Consider the following 19,503-nt stretch of genomic DNA (forward strand, 5'->3'; position numbering starts at 1 on the left):
TTTAAATGCTGCAAAACATACTTTATTTACCAAATGCAAGCTTTTAGAAATTCAGGAAGGTAGAAAAAACCCAAACAAGTTTAACTGGACTTCCTTATATTCCTGACTTCAAAAAATGCTTTCAGTTACAGCAGAGACCTTCAACTTCGGCTATAAATGAAGCATTTAACAATGATTTACCTATAAATGAAACACTTAACACATAACAATCAGTTATACAACCTATTTAGAATCAGCAACTTATCTCACAGGACCTTTAATAACAAATTTTCTTTGTGGCAGTAGCATATCCAGCTCACGTGTCCAGGCTTGACCAGCTTTGTTTTTTCTGACTGTCAATCAGTCTTTTAAGTATTTCATCTGGTACAAGATCTGATCCTTTTACATCAACATGGCTACAGCCCATTTTAGGGCATCTGTTAAAAAGAAAAGAGAGACTCCATTAAGAAGAATTGTATTTGACAGATATTGGCTTTTGCATAACATCTGCTAGCTTTTTTTTTTTTTTTTTCATTCTTTCTCTCAGTTCCTTGTTACCTCTTGTCCTCTTCACCAGTTCTATGTGGGAAAAAATAAATCTATCTCAACTGGTGAGAATCAGCAGCTGAAGGAAGGAAAGAAGGTGCACAGTGAGAGATGGAGACTTTCACCTGTAATCACTCTCTTGCTGCAAGCACACAAGCTGCCTTCATCAGCAATGATATCAGCACTGCATGGACACCTTTCCGTGTTGCTTTCTCTCTCTGCAGTCCTCTAAAAACTGCAGGTAGATACTGCTTACCTCACTAAACTGCAGTGGAGCAGTATAATCTTTACTGGCAGATAAGTAGGGAAATTATTTTCTAGGGAACCAAAAGGGAGTGAGTCTTGCCATGACTGACTGGTGAATCAGTGTACTATCTAGTTGGTGTAAAAATCAACCTGACTTTTTATGAGCTGTGAAAGCTCAGAAAGGAGAAATGGGACCAAATTAACAGCCTCTAGATGATAATCAAATACAAAATTTCTTACAACTACTTGAAACAGCCAGATAAAGACAGCAGGGTAAAAGATATTCAGGGACCAAAGGTCATTTTCCTTTGGTGGCAGCCCAAACATACCCAGGTGGTATCTATAGTAAGAAGTAGCACTTTTCCTGAAATTTTTCCTCTCTTAGACTAATGTTTGTCTGAGGTGCTGAACTTATTTACACTCAATACTCAAATAACTTTTACTCCAGATTCGTCCACAGGTTACTGTGTTTGTCATAGATCAGTCATTTAATTGCTCTGTGCCTCAGTTTTCCCATTTATCACCTTAATACAGCAATAGCTTGCCAGATTAATGAATAACAAGGGCTCAGAAAGCTTTCCACATTTCCTGTAAGCATAAAGTATTAGTATGTCCTTCCAGGCAGTGGAAAATAGTGAGCAAAGCAAGAGACGTAAGAGTTGCCTCAAGGAGTGTGTGACAGGTCTGTCAGCACGGGCTGTGTGTACGTCAGCTGGAGGGCTGGCAGGCAGTACTGCACTGCCAAGGGCACTGAAGGCATCCTGTGGATTCCAGCTGGGAAGTGCTTGTGAGGAAACAGCCACTGTGTGTCTGCAGAGTGAGCAGAAGCTCCGACTGCAGAGCCAGGCTAGCGAGGATCCTGCCCTGCTCTGCCAGGACACCTGATCCCACAGGAATATCCCTGGCAGGGGCACAGCCCAGCAGCCAGGCCATCACACTGGGACACTGAACAGGGAACTTGCTGCAATAGCTGGCCTGTCTTCCCACCACAGCAGATGATGGGTTTTAACTGCATTTTCATGAGAAAGTTTAAAATTACCGTAGGTTGGTCAGACTGGGCAGAGAAAACCAAGGAGTCCTTCTTAATTTAATTACAGTGAAGCTGTGGCATTGCTCTGTGTGTGCTTTTCTAGCACTGGAATAACTGCTGTAAAAATGGTAAGGCTGCCAGCTAAAAGCTCAGTATTAAGAACTGCCAGTGTTCAGACTGCACAAATAATTTTGGTTTGAGGATAAGGGAGCTTTTAAAGCTGGGTGTTGTACACCTGATATGATTTTTTTAACTCCAGAGTTTCTCTAGTCTTCCATTTCTTAAAAGGTAAAATAAAATTCAGTCATGTGAGCCTATTTGTTTTTCAGCAGAGCAGAAACTTTTGATCCACTACAACAATTCCTCCTAAATTGACATTGTTCTGATGGATTTAACAACACAGAGAAATATTTAGATACGAACATCCTAAATTCAGTATCAGAGAAAGTATTCTTGTCATTGGGCTGTTGAGCACATGCTTTTTAGCCTCTCCCTATCCTCCAGAACACTACTTTCCTCCAACTTGAGAGCTATTACCCAATTCCTGTTCATTTTTCCAGCCAAGTCTCTGTCCATCCATGTTGCTGGTTTTGTTGTTATTCCCAGTTACTCCCATTCCAGATTTTCCCCTAGATTTTGTAACACAAGCAAGGTGCTTCCATCTAGTTCTTCAAGCTGTCTTGACACTGAGATAGTGGCTGGGCATCCCAACTGATGCTTGGTTTTATAGCAGTGCTTTCCTGTAACAGGGAATGAGCATGGAATAAAAACTCCAGCTCCACCTTTGTAAGCCTCATGGAGGACTGCGTAGAGCCTCACACAAATACCAGAGCCACAGATGGAGGAAATAAGCTGCCTGTGGCATTATCTTCAGGGAAATCAGGTTGCTGGTCCCTAACAGACCTTCCTAAGCAAACTGCACATTTATTAAGAAGTCCAGAACTAGTAAGTTTCCATGAAGTCATCAGCCCCAAAGCAGGAGGCTCTAGCATAAATGGTGTAAAAACAAAGGTGAAATCAATGATGAGATGATATGTCCTCTCAACTTGCTCCAAAAAGCATTCGTGTTCAAGCCTCTTCTTTTTCTATTTTTTATTTTTTTTTCCCTTAAAATCATTATAATTTTCAAATTTATTGTGGAGAATTTGAGGTTTAAAATTATTGTCTTACATCTTTTCATTCAAAAAAATATGTTCCATGTGAAAAAATGACAGATTATTATGGTGATATAAGGAAAGAATTATTTAACTCCATCATGGTAGGAACTGCACTGCACTATCTGATCTCATTCTTAAATTCTATTCTGTCTAAAATGTTGTGGATTAATATTTCTCACTTTAACATTCAGCTGTTTTACTATTTCTGAGCTGAATTGGAATATAACTGCAAAAGAAGGTGGATGGAGGAATTTTTTTTCATTTACTTTAAGGCTTGCTACATAAGCAGTGGGAACATATCAGCAACTAAATAATAGGAAACTGAGGTCTCTCTCTGTTGGTCATGGCTATATGAAATCTCTTTACTTCTGTTGTGCAGCTACAAGTAGCTGTAACTTCCCCACACAATTCCTGAATATTTCCTTACACACAGTTTTCATTAAAAAGAAAAGCACCTTCACGTGTCTAGTACTAATGAGGAGGCTGTGACTTGGGCAGATGCTGAAGTTTTACTTCCTGCAGCCTTTCCAATCCAAATACATTTCCTAGAACAAGTGGAGTAAAATTCCACTTACACAGCAGAGCAAATGCCTTTCCACACATTCTTTTTAGCTTACCGGACTTTTTTCTTTTTCTGCTTCCGAGTCTGGATCATTTCTAGAATGGCATCTTCTTCATAAATATGTCCACAAACCTTGTTCCTCACTGGCCTCTTCATTGTCACCTACAGTCAGTAAGGATTGATTTAAAGGAACTGCTAATGCCCATGAAAATGCTGCTTCTGAGATTTTCTGTGAAACAGCAGAAGTGTGATTGCCACTCATACATGGCATTCCAGTCAAACTACAGGATGAGATCCTGCTTGGTAAAGTACATTCCCACTTACATGGGTTTTCTTCCCAAGCAGTATTACTCTTTTCTGAAAATGCTTAAAATTTATAATATTGTTGTTATATAGAATGTTGCTTAATAGGTACTGCAGATGTAATAATCAAACCAATGAAGAATATGAAATAACTATTTCCCTGTCAATTACTGTAGCAGTGATACATACCTGTGTAATGGGACAAATAAAGTTCATCTGACTCCGAGTCACAGCTAAATCTTCATCGATTTGTTCAATGGTGTCATTACTATGATCTGATTTATGAGAAAGTAGAATGGGAAAAAGAGAAAAAAATTGTTTCTTATTTAATGTAGATTACCAATACTTAAAATAAGCTGATAAAATCCAACATTTGCCAAGCACTATCTCACAGTGATATCTAAAATACCACAGCATGTTTCGGCACCACTCCACGGACAAGACACTGCAAAAAATACTGTACTAGAATGTCTTTTAGAAAATGTGGATTTTTATATTGTAACCACTTTGCATGTGTGTGTGTCTGTGTCTGTGTGTCTGTGTGTGTGTGGCTATTTACAGGCAATGCCAGAAAGAAAGGCTGGGAAGGAGAGCAGGCTGGCCTGAAGATATGCAAAACCTTTGGTATTCACTATTCAAGTTCCCCAAAACCCAGTTACACACAGATGAGTCCCCAGAACCTAACAAAAGATGAGGTGGAGCAGATCTGGCAGTCCTACCCTCAATATCAGTTTGTATTTGAGTGTCATAAATGGGCTTCCTGTATAGCCTGTACATACTGTACATACTTTAAAAGGAATTTGTACTGTACCATAATGCATCATTTATAAAGTGATGCTGTTGTATTTTGATAAGACTATAATTAGTGAAAAACAAAAGCCAAGAAGTGTCACAGTCAACAGAAATGTTATTGAAGTAAGCTTAAAGAGGAGGAGCAGAATGAAATTTCTGACAATTCCCAGAAAACACCCAGTGGCCCAATGCCAGGGGATAAAGGGCAGACAAATGAGAATAAATCCATCTAGAGCTGGAGGATCTGCAGGTCTCCACCTTTACCAGAAGAGGAAAGCAAGATATAAGCAACTCTGTGCACCCAGGGGCACACCAACTATGAACAATTTTTGTTCATGCAAAAGTTAGTTAGCCAAAGTCAAAAGCTGAGACATATGAGACATAAATAAATAAATAAATAAATAAATAAATAAATATATATTTAGAGAGAGAAAGACCTAAGTATAGCCTTAATTAATTACATACATGTTGTTTTATCTTCTAGCTCTCCTCTGTTATTGCAAATCTAGGCTTTTAGTTGAATGCATTTGTTTATCTTTGAATCTTATCTGGTAATAACAGCAAACTTAACACCTGCCATTGCTTTCCATTCCTTTGGGGTAGTTCTGCAATGCCTTTGCAGAGGCAGAGAAGAGCCCTGGGGTGCAGTCCTCAAGGTGTCCCAAACAAGGAGAACATTTTTCTTTCTAGCTGCACGAGCTGCACCCCAAGGGAGGAGTGAGAAACACCAGTGAACACAGAGAGTTTAGAATTACTTCATGATTTGCCTTCTGCAGTGCCTCAGCCTGGGCTCCCTGTGCTGCTGTTGCACACTATCAGCCAATCTCTGCCTCCCTGGTATTCAGTCTGCCACATCTATTAAGGACCAGTGTTTCCTAACTTATGGTCAGTGCTGCATGCCTGTGTGATACCATCACCTTCCGGGTGATACCAGCAGACATCACCCATGGAGCAACCAAACCTCTCACATCCAGCCTGGGCAGAGCTCGCTGCCCTGGGAGCCAGCACAGCCCTGGCTGGGGACTCCTGGCATTGATGCTGCAGCCATTGCTCCACCACAGCACCTCCTGGTATGCCAGGCCCTATTTCCAGACCTTCCTCCTTAATAGAGATTGCCTTTCTTTCCATTTAAATATTCCAAGCATTTAGGAATGTCTCTGACCCCAGAGCTCTAACACAGGTATTGGGGTTGGAACAAGGTGACCTTTAAGGTCCCTTCCAACCCAAACCATCTTATGATTCTACTCCTGTGAATATCATGAGGATACTCAGGCATTCACCAAGGATATTTCTGTGTCTGCTACTAAGGTCTCATGCAATCAACAGGGGGAAAAGGAGCTCAAATGTCCAATGTCAATCATAATTTCAAGGCTTTAATCTCCAAGAATATAAACATACCTTCATCAGATACTGACCACCTAACAAAGGCAAACAAGAAGGAAAATCAGAAGGAAAAAGTGGGGACAATTAAACTATAAATACCAAAGCTGCAATGGTATGGACACCAGAAATGCACTTGTGTTAGTCATCTGTTTTCAGAAAAAAACTCTCTGATGTATTATTCTTAAATTGCTCATGTAGATGGCTTATTCTATCATAAGCACATAGTATTTGAAGAAAGCACAATTTTTCCACAACTTTGGGAGAAAGGGTTTTTTTAAATAAAGCTTTTGAAATACCAAGCAATGGGTGAAATCCCACTAAGACAGCAAGGCTAAGCAATATTGGAGTTATTGGCAGGTGGCAGCTTTGGAAAGAGCAAATTATCCCAGGCTGGGGTAACTTTTTCCCATACTGGCTTTGGAGGTGATTCAGATGCCTCATGTTTAATGGTTGAAATTTCATGAGTTGAGACCTAATCCTTGTAGGTGGGGTATATTAATCTTCTTGAAATCAAAGTGTCCTCTTGCTGCAATCTTATCTTAAACACTTCAGGTTGCACTTCATTTGCAAAGATTTTGTATACAGCCTATCAGAGTGGGGCCCTGGCTTCAAGAGGTGATCACAGCCCAAATGAATCATTATTTAAAATATTTCCTTTTCATAAGCAGCTAATATTTTTAAAAACAAATATGCAAGACTGGGATGATGCAAGTAATACCTCAAGCATGTCAATAGCAAATTACCATAAATCAGATAAACCACCCACAGATTTGTTGCTATTGCTTGATGTTCTACATTACAGGAGAAGAAAGGAAAATCACTTTTTTTCAGTGACAGTAAATTTTGCAGATATTACACGAGACACACACATCCTAAGCTGGTCAGAAAGATGCTCTAAACTGCAGATCTACATCTGTAGCCTCACATTGAAAGATGTTTTCATTAAGGTCAAAGGGACTTTTTTTAACCAAATTAAATGTATGAAAATTTCGAGGATCTAAATTGCAAGTCTGACTATTCTACAGAAAGAAATAAAAACACTGGATCATACATACTTCAGCTAAGTCAGGTTATATTTTTATAAAATTGAGTTTTCCTTGCAAATTAAAACCAGATGCAGAAAACACTAAGTTATTGTTCCCAAAATTCAGATGTTGCCTTAAGTAACAGAAGTGCATACATCTATTTTGGTAGTCTGAAAGATCACATATTAAGTGCCTTAACAGTTTCTAGTTTTCCATTCCAGCCAACTGAAACATGTTATAAGTATTAGTAACACATTTTCTATCTTGCTATCTCAGCAATGATGTTTACAGCTGTTGTAATAAAACTGCATTCTTATAAAGGTATCTATTTTTGGTAACACATCATAATGAATTTTGCAACTGCCAACGGTTTTTTTACTTATTCAATTTTAATTAAAAGCTGGTATTAATTTATATCTCTATCACTTTCATCTCTTGATAATATTGTGACTAACGTGCCTTTGCTCAGCTTTTACATACTCTGCTGAGAGAGACTCAGAACATTTAAGCCAACTTTTAAAAACAGGAAAACCATAGTGCAGAGTTATTAACTGCTGGATTGTGAATTATACTAAACATAGATAATACACATGTTAAAAAAACATGAGAGGAAAAATCCTCTCCACTGTCATTGTTATTTCTATGACCAAGAGACTGCTGCCTGCTCACTGCTCCCAGTGTCAGCAATGCCCTCTCCCCAATTTCTGTTTCTCTAACCTGGTTCTCAGTGAGTACATGTTGCAATGTAAACTCAATTGATTTATTTCCTTTTGTGCTGGGCTGTTCTGCCTTCTCACCTGCCACAGTCAGACGCTAATCCTGAGAATCAAAGGGTAATGTTAAGCATGTGGGATTGAGTCTTTGTAAGCCTGAGCCACCAGACAGACAAGGTCCTGGCTCCCAAGAGGGTCTATTGTACTGCTGACTCCATAGAAATAACAGCAACTCATCCAGGCTGGGAAAAATCCTATCTCTGAGAGCTCCAAGAAAAACATGAATGTTATGAGGACAAGTCAGATGCCAAGTGTTCCTGCCAGCAGGGCACAGAAAATAATGAAAGGTGGGGGAGGTGAAGGACGTTGTCACATCCACGAGTTGTGCTCCAGGAGTCAGAAGACATCTGGGCTGAGGAAAGGCCAAGGCCAAGTCTAAAGGAAGGACCTGACACTGCTGAGAACAGCAGATAATGATTGAAAGTGGGTCAGCATGCCCATCACTGCTCTGAATTTGGGTTAGCCTTCAGTCCAGAGAAGCTGACCAGAACTGTCCAGTGTCCCTCCCTAGGGATGGATCTGCAGTAAATGCTGTAGGAGTGAAAGAAGAGGGGAAGCAGAGAGTAATAGCTTCCTGGCAAAATCTCCAGTCTCTAGCAATTTGTGGCCAAGGACTTCCTGAGTCAGAGGTAATATCTTCATACTTAATAAGCCCTGGAGTTTTCCTTCAATGACTTTGTCTAAACTTGGAGAGGGGAATTTCGTCCTGGACCTTTCAGCTTGATTAGAGACAGTTATCTTTGCTAGAAAGGTTAGCAGCAGTTTAATTTTCCTTGAAAATTACTGCAGAGGCTGCAGGTTACAGTTTAATTTGATTTTTAAGAGGGAAAATAAGGTGTGAGCGCTACAGCTGCAGTCAAACAGTTCAAAGGCTTTGTGCTTTTTGCTAGAGGCATGTGATAGTTTAACTTGCCAACCAAGCCAAACTAGGCTTTGCATTGAAGTACATTACAATTTGATTACTTGCTGGTGTTGCAATACAAAGTTGATCTAAGGAAGGTGGCCTCTAACATGTTGCTCCAGATTGCAATTGCAAATTTACTTGCTCCTGCCTAGGCCAAGCAACTTGCTGGTAATTTACTGCCAAGTGCTTTGTATGTGCCCTGTTTGACAGATACTTGTGTAAAAAGCACACAGAGGTGCATTTGGTCCATCCAAAATAAAATGACAATCCTGTAAATATAAGCCATTCTTATTTTCCTGGAGTATGAAATACAAATTAGATTAATGTATTAGCAAATTTTTAGTTCCTTTACATAATAGTGAAGAAGGAAAGGATCATGTCTTGCACTAAATATCAATCCTCTAAAAACTCCTTTAATGCCATCAAATTCAGAGCACTTGTATATTTTACAGTACTTTGTCCCACTAAGTTACAGGTCTTATAAAATACACCATTCTAAATGGAAATACTGTTCCCATTTTACCCAGCTGGGTAGAGCTGCTTGATGCCAGTTTTCCAGAATGGCCTTCAAAAGAAGAGAAACTGTGATTTGATGGAAATGTTATTGGACAACTATATACAGAAATAATGTATGTTACAGAAATAATGTATGTTACAGAAATAATGTATGTGAAGGAGATTTAAAGACACTTGCAGCTAGATACAATTTACTGTTTAATATATTAATAATAAAATGCAACTACAAATCCTAGGGAAAGAAAAAACAACAAGAACTCCAGAAAACCCTGTGAAATCTCCAACTCACACACTAATCAAAGTGAGAAGAGACCAACTTTGCCTTTATATTTTGGGAAATTCAGACTGTTCCTATTGAAATTGAGTGGGAACTCTGTCTGTAGAACAGAAAGGAGATCTTTGATTATAAACCACACAACTCAAACAATTTGGTAGGCAAACAGAGTGCAGCTTTCTTGCTCCTTCTGTTATTGCAAAAAACCATGAGAAATCCACACTTCAAAGTCCTCGGATGACATTTTAAACTGCAGTTTCCTCATTTCTGCTGCTGGGACTCAGCCTGAAAAAGCTACTGGGGGAGATGAAGATTACCTAAAAAGATGTCATGAAGGCTCATCAGTAAGCTCAGAGGAGCTACTGTTTCTGGAAAACCTAAGGTGGTCCTATTTTTCCATCTTAACTACCATCGCCCACGATGACATGTAAACTTTAGAAGCAGGTTAAGTACCAGAGACTTGCTGAAAATAAACCAAACTGATAAACACTGCTTAAATAACCAGGAAACTCTAGGTCTACATGAACGCAAGACAGGCATGGGACAATGGAGCACAAGTACAAAGGATGCCACAGTATGAGCGAAACATGAAAACTGGAATATCTTATGAGGAAAAAAATATTTCAGACACAAACTACTAAATTGTAAATATATGTAAAGAACATTTTTATTACTTGGGCTTTCTCTTGCTCTTCAAAAGAAAAAAGGCTGAGCAATCACTGCTTAATGCAGTTTAATTTATAAAGGCAATTGCCATGCTTAGAGAGCATAATTTCGTGTATCAGAGATGAGAAGAATATCACACACATTTAAAAAATGAAGAAATTCACTCCAGGCACATGAAAGAAAAAGTTGCAAAAGATGCAACCAGGAAAAAAAAGCCTACCATTTCATTAGAAGATGAACCACTTTCCATTACTAACATTGTGGTCAGAATCTGGAATGTCACTGATGCAATGCTAACCATCAAATGACATGAACATGTAGGGCTTGCCTACACAGGGAAGTTGTTGCAAAATAAGCGAGGGTGTGAATACAGAATGCATTAATTTCTTGGCACTAACTCAGTGTGTGGATACTCCTATTCTGCACTAGGAGTGCCTTTTGGCTGTTTAGCCTAATCCACTTCCACACTGGACTTGAGGAAGGCACTGTTAATCCTGGGCTCGAGTAGTGAGAGGACAGCTGTTGGTATCAACAGCAGAGGAGAGGCTCATCCATTTTTGCAGAAGTCCCTAGCAGTCCATGGATGGCCTACTCTGTAAATTTAACTCATATTTTCTCAGAACAGTCCATTGCAAGTGTTCTGTACAAGCTGAAATCACACCTATGACAACTGTCAACAAAAGGTAACATAGTGTATCTTGTAACCCCTGTGGCTGGGAGTCCCTTTGCCCATTTCAGTATGTCATTTGTGTGTTCCTGTAGACATCTACTTCTAAAAAGGTGAACTGGTAGGGCTTTTCAGGTGGAACATTCTGCTAGAATATGCTCCTGAATAGAACTGTTCCAGGATAACAGACAGAAAACACAAAGAGCAGTGATGGGGCAAGCAGACCAGGTAGCAGTGTCCCTGCAGTCCATCCAACAGGCTGCTATGGAACCAGGGGGCAGAAAACCCCCCAGCTACACCAAATGATCATACCTCTAGAAAATTATCCCTCAGATTGCCATTTCAATCTCTCTCTTCACATTCTCCTCACAAGACTTTTTGACAAAGATTTCCCTGTTTTCCTATTCTAAACAGCTCTCTGAAAACACCTTAGAGTAATGTGCCCTGGTGCCAGGAGAGCTGTGAATACAGACACATGGAGTTTGTCACGTGTTGGGGGCACAGGTAGGAATATCTATAAACTATACCATGAGAGGGATGAAGCTCTAATCCCTGAAGACTGTTGATTTTGTGATTGGCAAGAATGACACAGGCTCAGCAGCTCTGAAACTGCAGGGAAAGCACAGGAAAGAGCAACCTGTCACCTTTGAGGATGGGCAGATTTATAATACAGGAAACCAGCTCCACCACCCCTTTCACCCAAAGAAAGGAGGGGAGAACAGATGTGCTTCGCTTTACCAGAAGACTGATGTAAAATACTGTTCTTGAATAAAGACATGAGTACAAATAAGAAAATGTGAAAACAAAATGGTGGGAACAAAATATCCTTTTTTCCACCCCATAAATGTTGAAGCACTTGAAAGAAATTTTTAGGTGCTATATTTTATTTTAAAATTAGTCTTAATGAAGACAGCATTTGCAACTTTCTTCTTAGTGATGCATTTCAATACTTTACATGCTTTGTAAAATTCTTACCTACATTCAGAATGAGTTTACTTGGTTTTATTCAATGTGCAGTGAAGCACTACATATATCTACATAACATTTTGTGCTTTATTATTAGGATGTATAAAAAGAGAAGTTGTGTTAATTTCCCAAGTTTTTTAATGGAAATATTTTTTTTCTGTATTTTGCATATAAATTTCACCATTCCAGTTGTTCTGAATTCTGCAGCTTTGCACTGCCTGGAACACCTCTGTGATAGCCTGGCACTGCTTCAGACACTGGCTGGGTACTTGCCTGGGGCTGCATCTCCTGCTCTGCTCCTGCCTTGCTTACCAGCCCATAGTCCTGACAATCTCCTCAGAAGAGGAATTTTTCTTAAGCAACAAATCATTTGTAGAAGTACTAACACCCTTGAACACAAAGCTCCTCTTGAACACAAAGCACTCCAGAAAGAGGTCATTTATACGATTGTGACCATTTCATTGGTGGAAAACTGAGGCACAGGGCAGGAGTACATCCAGAACCACCAGCACCCTGTGTGTTACACCATTGCCTTTCCCATTAGACCACACTGTCTTACCCCTGAGTAACTAAGGCTACACATGATTTCCAAATACATTCTTAGTGAATGCATCAGTTCCACACTAAAAGCAAAAAACACAGAAAAAATCCAGTATGTTCTAGTAATTGCACAATATCTGGTTGTTTATTCTAAGAACATCAACACTTGCACTGGAGAACACATGATAATTTTCTAGTAAGTCATATTTATAAAATAATACATCTTTGCTAAGCTACATGAAAACAAAGAAAAAATAATAATTCATATCAAAACAAAATAAAAAATAAAACTGAGGTGTTGTTTAGGGGGGTTTTAAGAGGGACTTACAGCAATTGGCCATTGCTCCATATAAAACTGCATGGTTTCATAGATTAAAGCAGGGTGACATATTGCCTGCATGTGTATGAAGATATTCTGCATTAGCAAATCTTCACTGTAAAAACCCTCAGGAAAATGTTCCCTAAAAGAAAAAAAAATATTCCTAATCCCAGTATATAGAGCATCCTCCAAAACAATGTCATGGTGGCCTTGTGCAGCCAAACATGATGTTGGCATTGGTTTGAGATGATTTTTCTCAACCTGTCCTGTGATGTAAGATTAGGCTTCTTGAGTGGCAGTCAGTAGAAAAAAGTCTAATGCTAGAGCCCTGAGCTATAAATACTCATGGATTATAACTGCAGAAGCCTAGTAGCTTCTGATGGTAATTAGTAGTTAATTTTAAGTCTGATTGATATTTATTTTAAATCCCTTTCTGCAGATTCTCATGTGCCAAGGAGTTTAACTGGCAGAGTGCACCTTCTTTAATGCTACATGCATCAGAAAACTCTTATCATTCTATCACTGTCATTTATATCACAAAACGTGCACTTCTGACTTCACCTTGACATTCTGCATGGTGCAGATAACAGAACAATCTGGAAATGCCTGTGCTTTGCGGCAAACATGCTGGGATGACTGAGAGGGGCCTAACTAAGGTCCAACACTAGGCACAGTCTTTTAAAGCCTCAAGGTCCCTCTGTGCCTACACTTTCTTCTCCAGATCAGCTTTAATAGAGGAGTGAATTGAGACAGAGAAAGGACCTGAACAGTCCCAGCACAGATGCACACAGCAGCAGAAACAAGAATGGCAGAGCAGGACAAGCAGAACAAGGGAATCTAATGATGAATTGATGGGACAGCAGTTGCAGTGTCATTGGTGCTTTGTAATAGGGATAACAAGCACACAGCTAAATCACAGGGCATCCTGCACAGTCTTCATCTTTCTAGCAAAGGAGTTAACATTACACTCATTATTTTAGTCTTATTACCAGAATGGAATAACATTATAGTTTACCTCTTAAGAACTGTTAATTTTTCTTGCACTGTTTGGTTGGCACTTCAGCCCTTGCAGAAACACATACAATCCTTACATGATGCTGAGGAAGATTGAGGGTTTATCTCTCAAAATAAACAGTTTAATATAAATTAAACAATCAAACTGCACTAATTACAGAAGCAGACCAAAACTGAATACAAAAGAGCTACTCCAAGGAATCACCTTTTTGTCAGTGCTTCTTTCACATCAGCAATCAAGCAGGCTGTAGCCTTACAACCCAGAATTTAGGTTAGCTCAGTGTTACTGGCACCTTCTGGTTTGTAAAGGTAGTTTAAAATTCCCCCTTTTCTATACATTTGGATAGAGCTAGTAATAATATGGGGGAGCTGGGTTCAGTAACTGGAAGGAATGGGAAACTTTTAAGGACTAAATTAATATATTCAGGGGGATCAGAAGTTGGAGAGAGACTTTTACCAGGGCCTGCAGCAACAGGACAAGGAACAGAGCTTTTAAACTGCAAGAGGACAGATTCTTTACTGGAGTGTGGTGACACACTGGAACAGAAGAAGCTGTGAACGCCCCATGCCTGAAAATGTTGGACAGGTCTTTGAGCAGCCTGATTTTGCAGACTATGTCCATGGGAGAGGGGTTAGAACTAGATGATCTCTAAAGGTCTCTTAAACCCAAACCATATATAGTATTTCCCTGATTCCAAGATATTATTTACAGATACCAGTCCTGGCAGATAACAGTTCTTTGAAATCAAATACCACCTTGGCATGGCATGCATGCCAACACTAGAACATGTAACACAATTTAGAAGATTATTTTTTAGATCAAGAAAATGAAAGGCACTTTTAGTAAGGACCAAAAAGGGAGTCTCTTCTTTAAAAAATGGAACAATAGAAAATTCTAGTCACAGACAAATGGCACAGTTAAGCTCTCCCCATGACAAAACACACTCAGCTTTTACTGAAAAACAGCCAAGATCATACACTTCCTAGAGGTGTCCTGCTAGATTTTTCATTGCAGAGCTAATCAAGGTACAGCATCCCATTTCATGTAAAGGAAAATATAAAGTATCAAAAGGACTCTTCAGAGGGCACATACTTGAATAATAACTATTTCTAGCCGGGGAGTACAGGGGAATCTGGAAAACAGCAGCAAGTGCATGCTGTTTTTGTAAACATAGGAAATGATCACTTCCAAACTTTCAGCTGCTTGAGGTGCTGGCCGCCCATATATGACAAACGTAGCAGGGAAGAGTCACCGTATTAGTGACACCCACAGGTATGTGGAAAGGGCAGTCATTTAGCAGTAAGCAGAGTTCCTTGGGAAGTGACAGTCTTTGCAATCACACATTCCTGGGTTACTACATTTGGCCTCTGGCTTGTACAGCACAGAGCTTGAAACCAGGAGCTCGATTATCACTGACAATGCTGATCTGGAATTTCAGGAATGGGTTGTAGTGGGTCCCAGGAAGCAAACAGCACTTATGAAGTGAAGAAGCACTCTATGCCTTTGCCAACAGAGAATGTTATGTTGCTCTGAGATGTTGCAAGAGCATGAAAGCAGTGTGGGAAAAGTGCAACCAGAGCTGGTGCGGTAGGAACTACAAACAGAATCATATTATTAACCAGAGAGGCAGGAAGGTGTATGGAAATTCACACCACTCAGTGCCTGAAAATTTTCTTCAGCAAATTATTGAACAATTGGACTGTAAGCAGCTAAAGGATAACAAGGTAGTAGGAGACAGTCAATAGGTTTATTGACAAATCAAAACACGCCAAACCGACCTAACTGGCTGCTCTGATAGATGAACTGTCCCTGCTGGGGCGAGAGAAGTCAGCTCACCCACATATTCTGATCTTAAATACAGCTTTTGGTGCTTTCCACATGACAGCCTCCCAGGTAAACTAAAGAAATCAGTATAGATCTTCACCCAGATCCAAGAAGCAACACAATAATTAGGCTTTCTTCTGATTACAGTTTCTTTCTTTGCTAAAACAGAACACTGGTGTAATAATCATTACAGCAATGCCTAAAAACCATAATAGAGATTAAACAAGATTGTACAAGACACTATATACATTCATGAAAAGACAATTCTGGCATTGCAGAGCTACAGTCTAAACAATCAGGACAGACAAGGGAAATATTTCACCAGCACTGTCAGAGATGGGAAACTGAGGCAGAAAAAGATTACGAGCCTGATTTTCAAATGAGCTCAGCCTATTTCTTGCTGAGCTTGCTTGAAATTCTGGCCATAATCACCATCATGGAAATCACTAGATACTGAGCTCCTTTGAAAACCAAACTTCAATATGAAAATTTGGCCCCAGAGGTCTTTTGAAAATCAACATCAAGAGGCTTACCCAAGGTCACCCAGGAAGTCAGTGGCAGGGCTGGGAACTGAACTCACATCTTCTGACTCCCACTCTGGTGCATAACTAATGTTGCCTTGTGTTCTTGTTTTAATTAGCTATGGGGAGATCTCAAACCAGAGAATGCTTTTGAAATGAAAGAAAAGAAAACCCTCACAAGTGCATTTAGTTCCCTTTCAGAAGCATCAGCACAATGGGCTTCCAGCAACTCACAAGCAGGAAGGATTTCTAGCTTCTTTAACAAGTTTTTGTTTTCCTCAGAGACCATACCTTGTTTGTTGTTTACATATATAAAAGGATTCACTGGTGAACATTTTTTCTCTAATATTTTTTTTTAATTGCAGTATGCCTGTGACCCATACAAATATTTTTGCAGTGACAAATGAGGCTCGAAAAAGGAAGCCTGCAGAGTGCAAAGGCTCCTAAGGATTAGTAGACAACCTCTGGGGCAAGGAGTGGAGACTTCTGCTATTGCTTATTATTACTACATTTTTCCCCAGGTAGAGAGAGTTGTTTGAAGTGGTTTCCTTGCTAATGCAGTGGCAGAGCAAACTATTTACTTTGCATGTATATGTGGTTGCTTCAGTACCTCTCCTGCTGATCCTGTGGAACACCTAAGATGCACTGCAGCAGTCCACAAGTGCATTCTGGAACATCTAGATTGTCCATATTTTCCCTGGCTTTGGCATCATCCATAGGTCTCTAAGCACCTTCCCTGACAAGACTTTGCTGGAGAACTACTGCAGCCACCTCAAGAACAATAAAATATATAAAATTATTGCAAAGGTAGAAAACAAGCCAAGTTTGGAACAGCTCCTTTTAGTCCAGCACATTTAGCTAAATCCTACATGTGGAATTATTTCGTCAAGGACAGAATAACCGCTTAGTATTTCTGTTCTTATTTTTTCCACCGAAAGCTTCAGCCTACTTTTCTGCAAAAGACTATAGAGGTTGATCTGCCAGAAGAGCTCTTCAAAAGGAGGAGCAGGACATTTCCTTAACTCTCTAATCTTAATATGCTCTCTGTGATCACAAGTGACTCTGCATTTGCTGGGAATCTAACTAATAAAAGCCATTAAATTTTGCTCAGTTTTCCTCAGACAGAAAGCTACTCGGTGGATAGAAATGGAAAGTATGGCTCATGCTGATGGCTGGAGATTTCATAAAAGAAGAGCTGCTGGGTACATTATTCCCAGATTTCTGTCAAAAGAAGAAAAATGTCTTTCTTCTTTCCGACCTTCATTCTTCTTGTACCTCTTCAGTGCTATTTTCAAATCTGCTGTATCCTTTGGGATATGTTGCACTTAGGTTTAGAACGGAATCTTACTTCTCTGTCAAAAGCACCTTCTACTTTTCTTCTTCATAATTATCACTGCTACAAGTTTATGTGTCCAGCTGCAAAGTTGTGCAAGTTTAAAACCAACTTTATCTAGTAAAGCCAAAAAACACTTCACTAAAGACAAAGCAATAGTTATGGGAAGCAAACAGATGGTGGAGTGAGAGTGATTGTGTACAAGCAGCATGTTTGTTTCTACAGATTAGCTGGGCACAGAGCTTTTACTTATGGAGCATTTTTAGTTTATTTTAATCAGCAAAAAGATATTAGGGTTAGCTTAGCGCTGGTTCAGGGATTACTAGTGTTTCTACAACAGAAGTCATTGAAGGGGGAGTTTGAGGGAAGGCAAATTTATTTTACAGGGCTCCCTTTCTGCTGGAGAGTGTCTCATGAAGGGGTGGCACAAAGGGACACTTTGGAGTAAACAAGTGAGGCTGGGAACCAGGGCTGGCAGCGGTGCCCCAGCAGAGGGGAAGTGGGTGATGCCGTGGAGCACCAGCACAGCCAGGTGTGGCTGCAGACGGGAGGTCCTCACAGGCAAATGCTCCCAGAGCCTGCTCCTGCCTATCTGTCAGGTTCTTTTTTGCCATCTTATCTGTCTCTTGTTTTACTCCACACCCTCCTCTTCTGGTATGGCTTTCTCATTGTCTCCTCTCACTTATCTTGGATCGTAAGATTCTGGGGGAGGGAACTCATCTTTACATAGTAAACAGGCAGTGCTGTTATGGCACTATACACAGAATTAATAATAACTCATGCAGCATATAAAGTGGAACTTCTCAAATAAACTCAATTGTCTAGAAGAGGGGATCTCTTCAGTTAATGGAAAATATTACTGAAAATCTTGCCATTTAGGGTTAAATTGCATGCTTAAACAAACCACGACCACTGCTGAACATGCAGGTTGCACATTCTGGAATGCTGAATGAACAGGCTTATGTGGGATCATCCAAAACCTCTGCAAGCTGATAAATCTGAATAATTAAGCTCTCCCTCATTACAGGTCTCCAAAGCACATTAATCAGGTCTCCACAAGAGTAAAGTTCACTCTGGAAACACGAATACATCTTTGACTATTTGTATGTTTTGATTGGCTGGATTTGGTAAACTGAGGCTGCATTTCAGACATTGGGGTTGACCATATACACTGTTCTATGTGCCATATAAGTTATGCATTCTGCTGTCTGCACACTGACCCAGTAATAGATCTAAGAATGTACGTCTTTTATCTCTTTTTACTTGTGACAGGAATGAATTTCCAAGGGCCTTATGAAATACTTTCTCCCCCTCCAAGAGAATCACAAATGGAGAGGGCTCTTTTCATTTTGGTTTAGTTTTGAATTAGGGAATTTGACTTTATATTACAATCCTGACTATAAAGTGAGGTCTACGAGGGCAGTACCAGTAGTCTTGCTAATTGTGTTTCACAGATATCTTGTTGTCCCTAAGCTCACTGAAGGATGGAAATCCCTCTTTACATATCCTGCTGTCATGGCCAAAATCTTGGGAAAAAACCTTCTGGTCTGTTGATCATACAAAATTTAGAATTTAAGTAATACTCAGACGAAGAATACAATGCTTTTGAAGACAAGGGGACATTTTATTTGAAAGAATTTAATTAGAACCCTGCTCACACTGATCTAAAACCTTGAAAAAAGGACAAAAAAAAAAACTGGTATAAACCAGTAGCATCAGCACCACCCTACTGCACTTTCACTTTAATCCTGCAAACATGTCTGGCATAGGTAGCCACAGGCATCTTTTCTCATATGCAGCATCATAAAGATTTAGTTATTGAATGCTTGAATGTTTAAAGTGGGTTAAGGATTATGCTATTGTAAAAGCAAGTCTCCAACTGAAATCTTAAGTTAGCAGTACAACATTACAAACTTTTTTACAAAAGTACTTAACTGTCTTGAGAGAATACACAGCTTTTTAATGTTATATGTAAATTTTTTTTAAATAGAGTACTTAACAATATTAGAAACATATATTCAGTATGATTGGAAATTATGGAAACTTTCTTATCAGAGGACAACAGAAGATTTAATCCACTGAGCACTACTTGTCATTAGTACGCATGTAGATGGGTGAAAATGCATAGAGTTATTAACACTTGAGAAATTAGGAAACCTTAT

General features: G+C 39.5%; 1 protein-coding gene across 1 annotated transcript in view; it reads right to left on the reverse strand.

Annotated features, from left to right (window-relative positions):
- Positions 1-19,503, reverse strand: part of NSMCE2 (NSE2 (MMS21) homolog, SMC5-SMC6 complex SUMO ligase) — a 126,351-nt gene continuing 106,848 nt past the window's right edge. The window contains 3 exon segments of the mRNA XM_054292955.1: positions 1-416; positions 3,576-3,682; positions 4,013-4,098. Coding sequence (XP_054148930.1) covers positions 296-416; positions 3,576-3,682; positions 4,013-4,098 — 314 coding nt within the window. The 3' untranslated portion in view covers positions 1-295.

The sequence above is a fragment of the Melozone crissalis genome, unplaced genomic scaffold (assembly GCF_028551555.1).
Source record: "Melozone crissalis strain CALT ecotype California unplaced genomic scaffold, PUWL_Pcris_2 ptg000002l_1, whole genome shotgun sequence".
Taxonomy (NCBI): domain Eukaryota; kingdom Metazoa; phylum Chordata; class Aves; order Passeriformes; family Passerellidae; genus Melozone; species Melozone crissalis.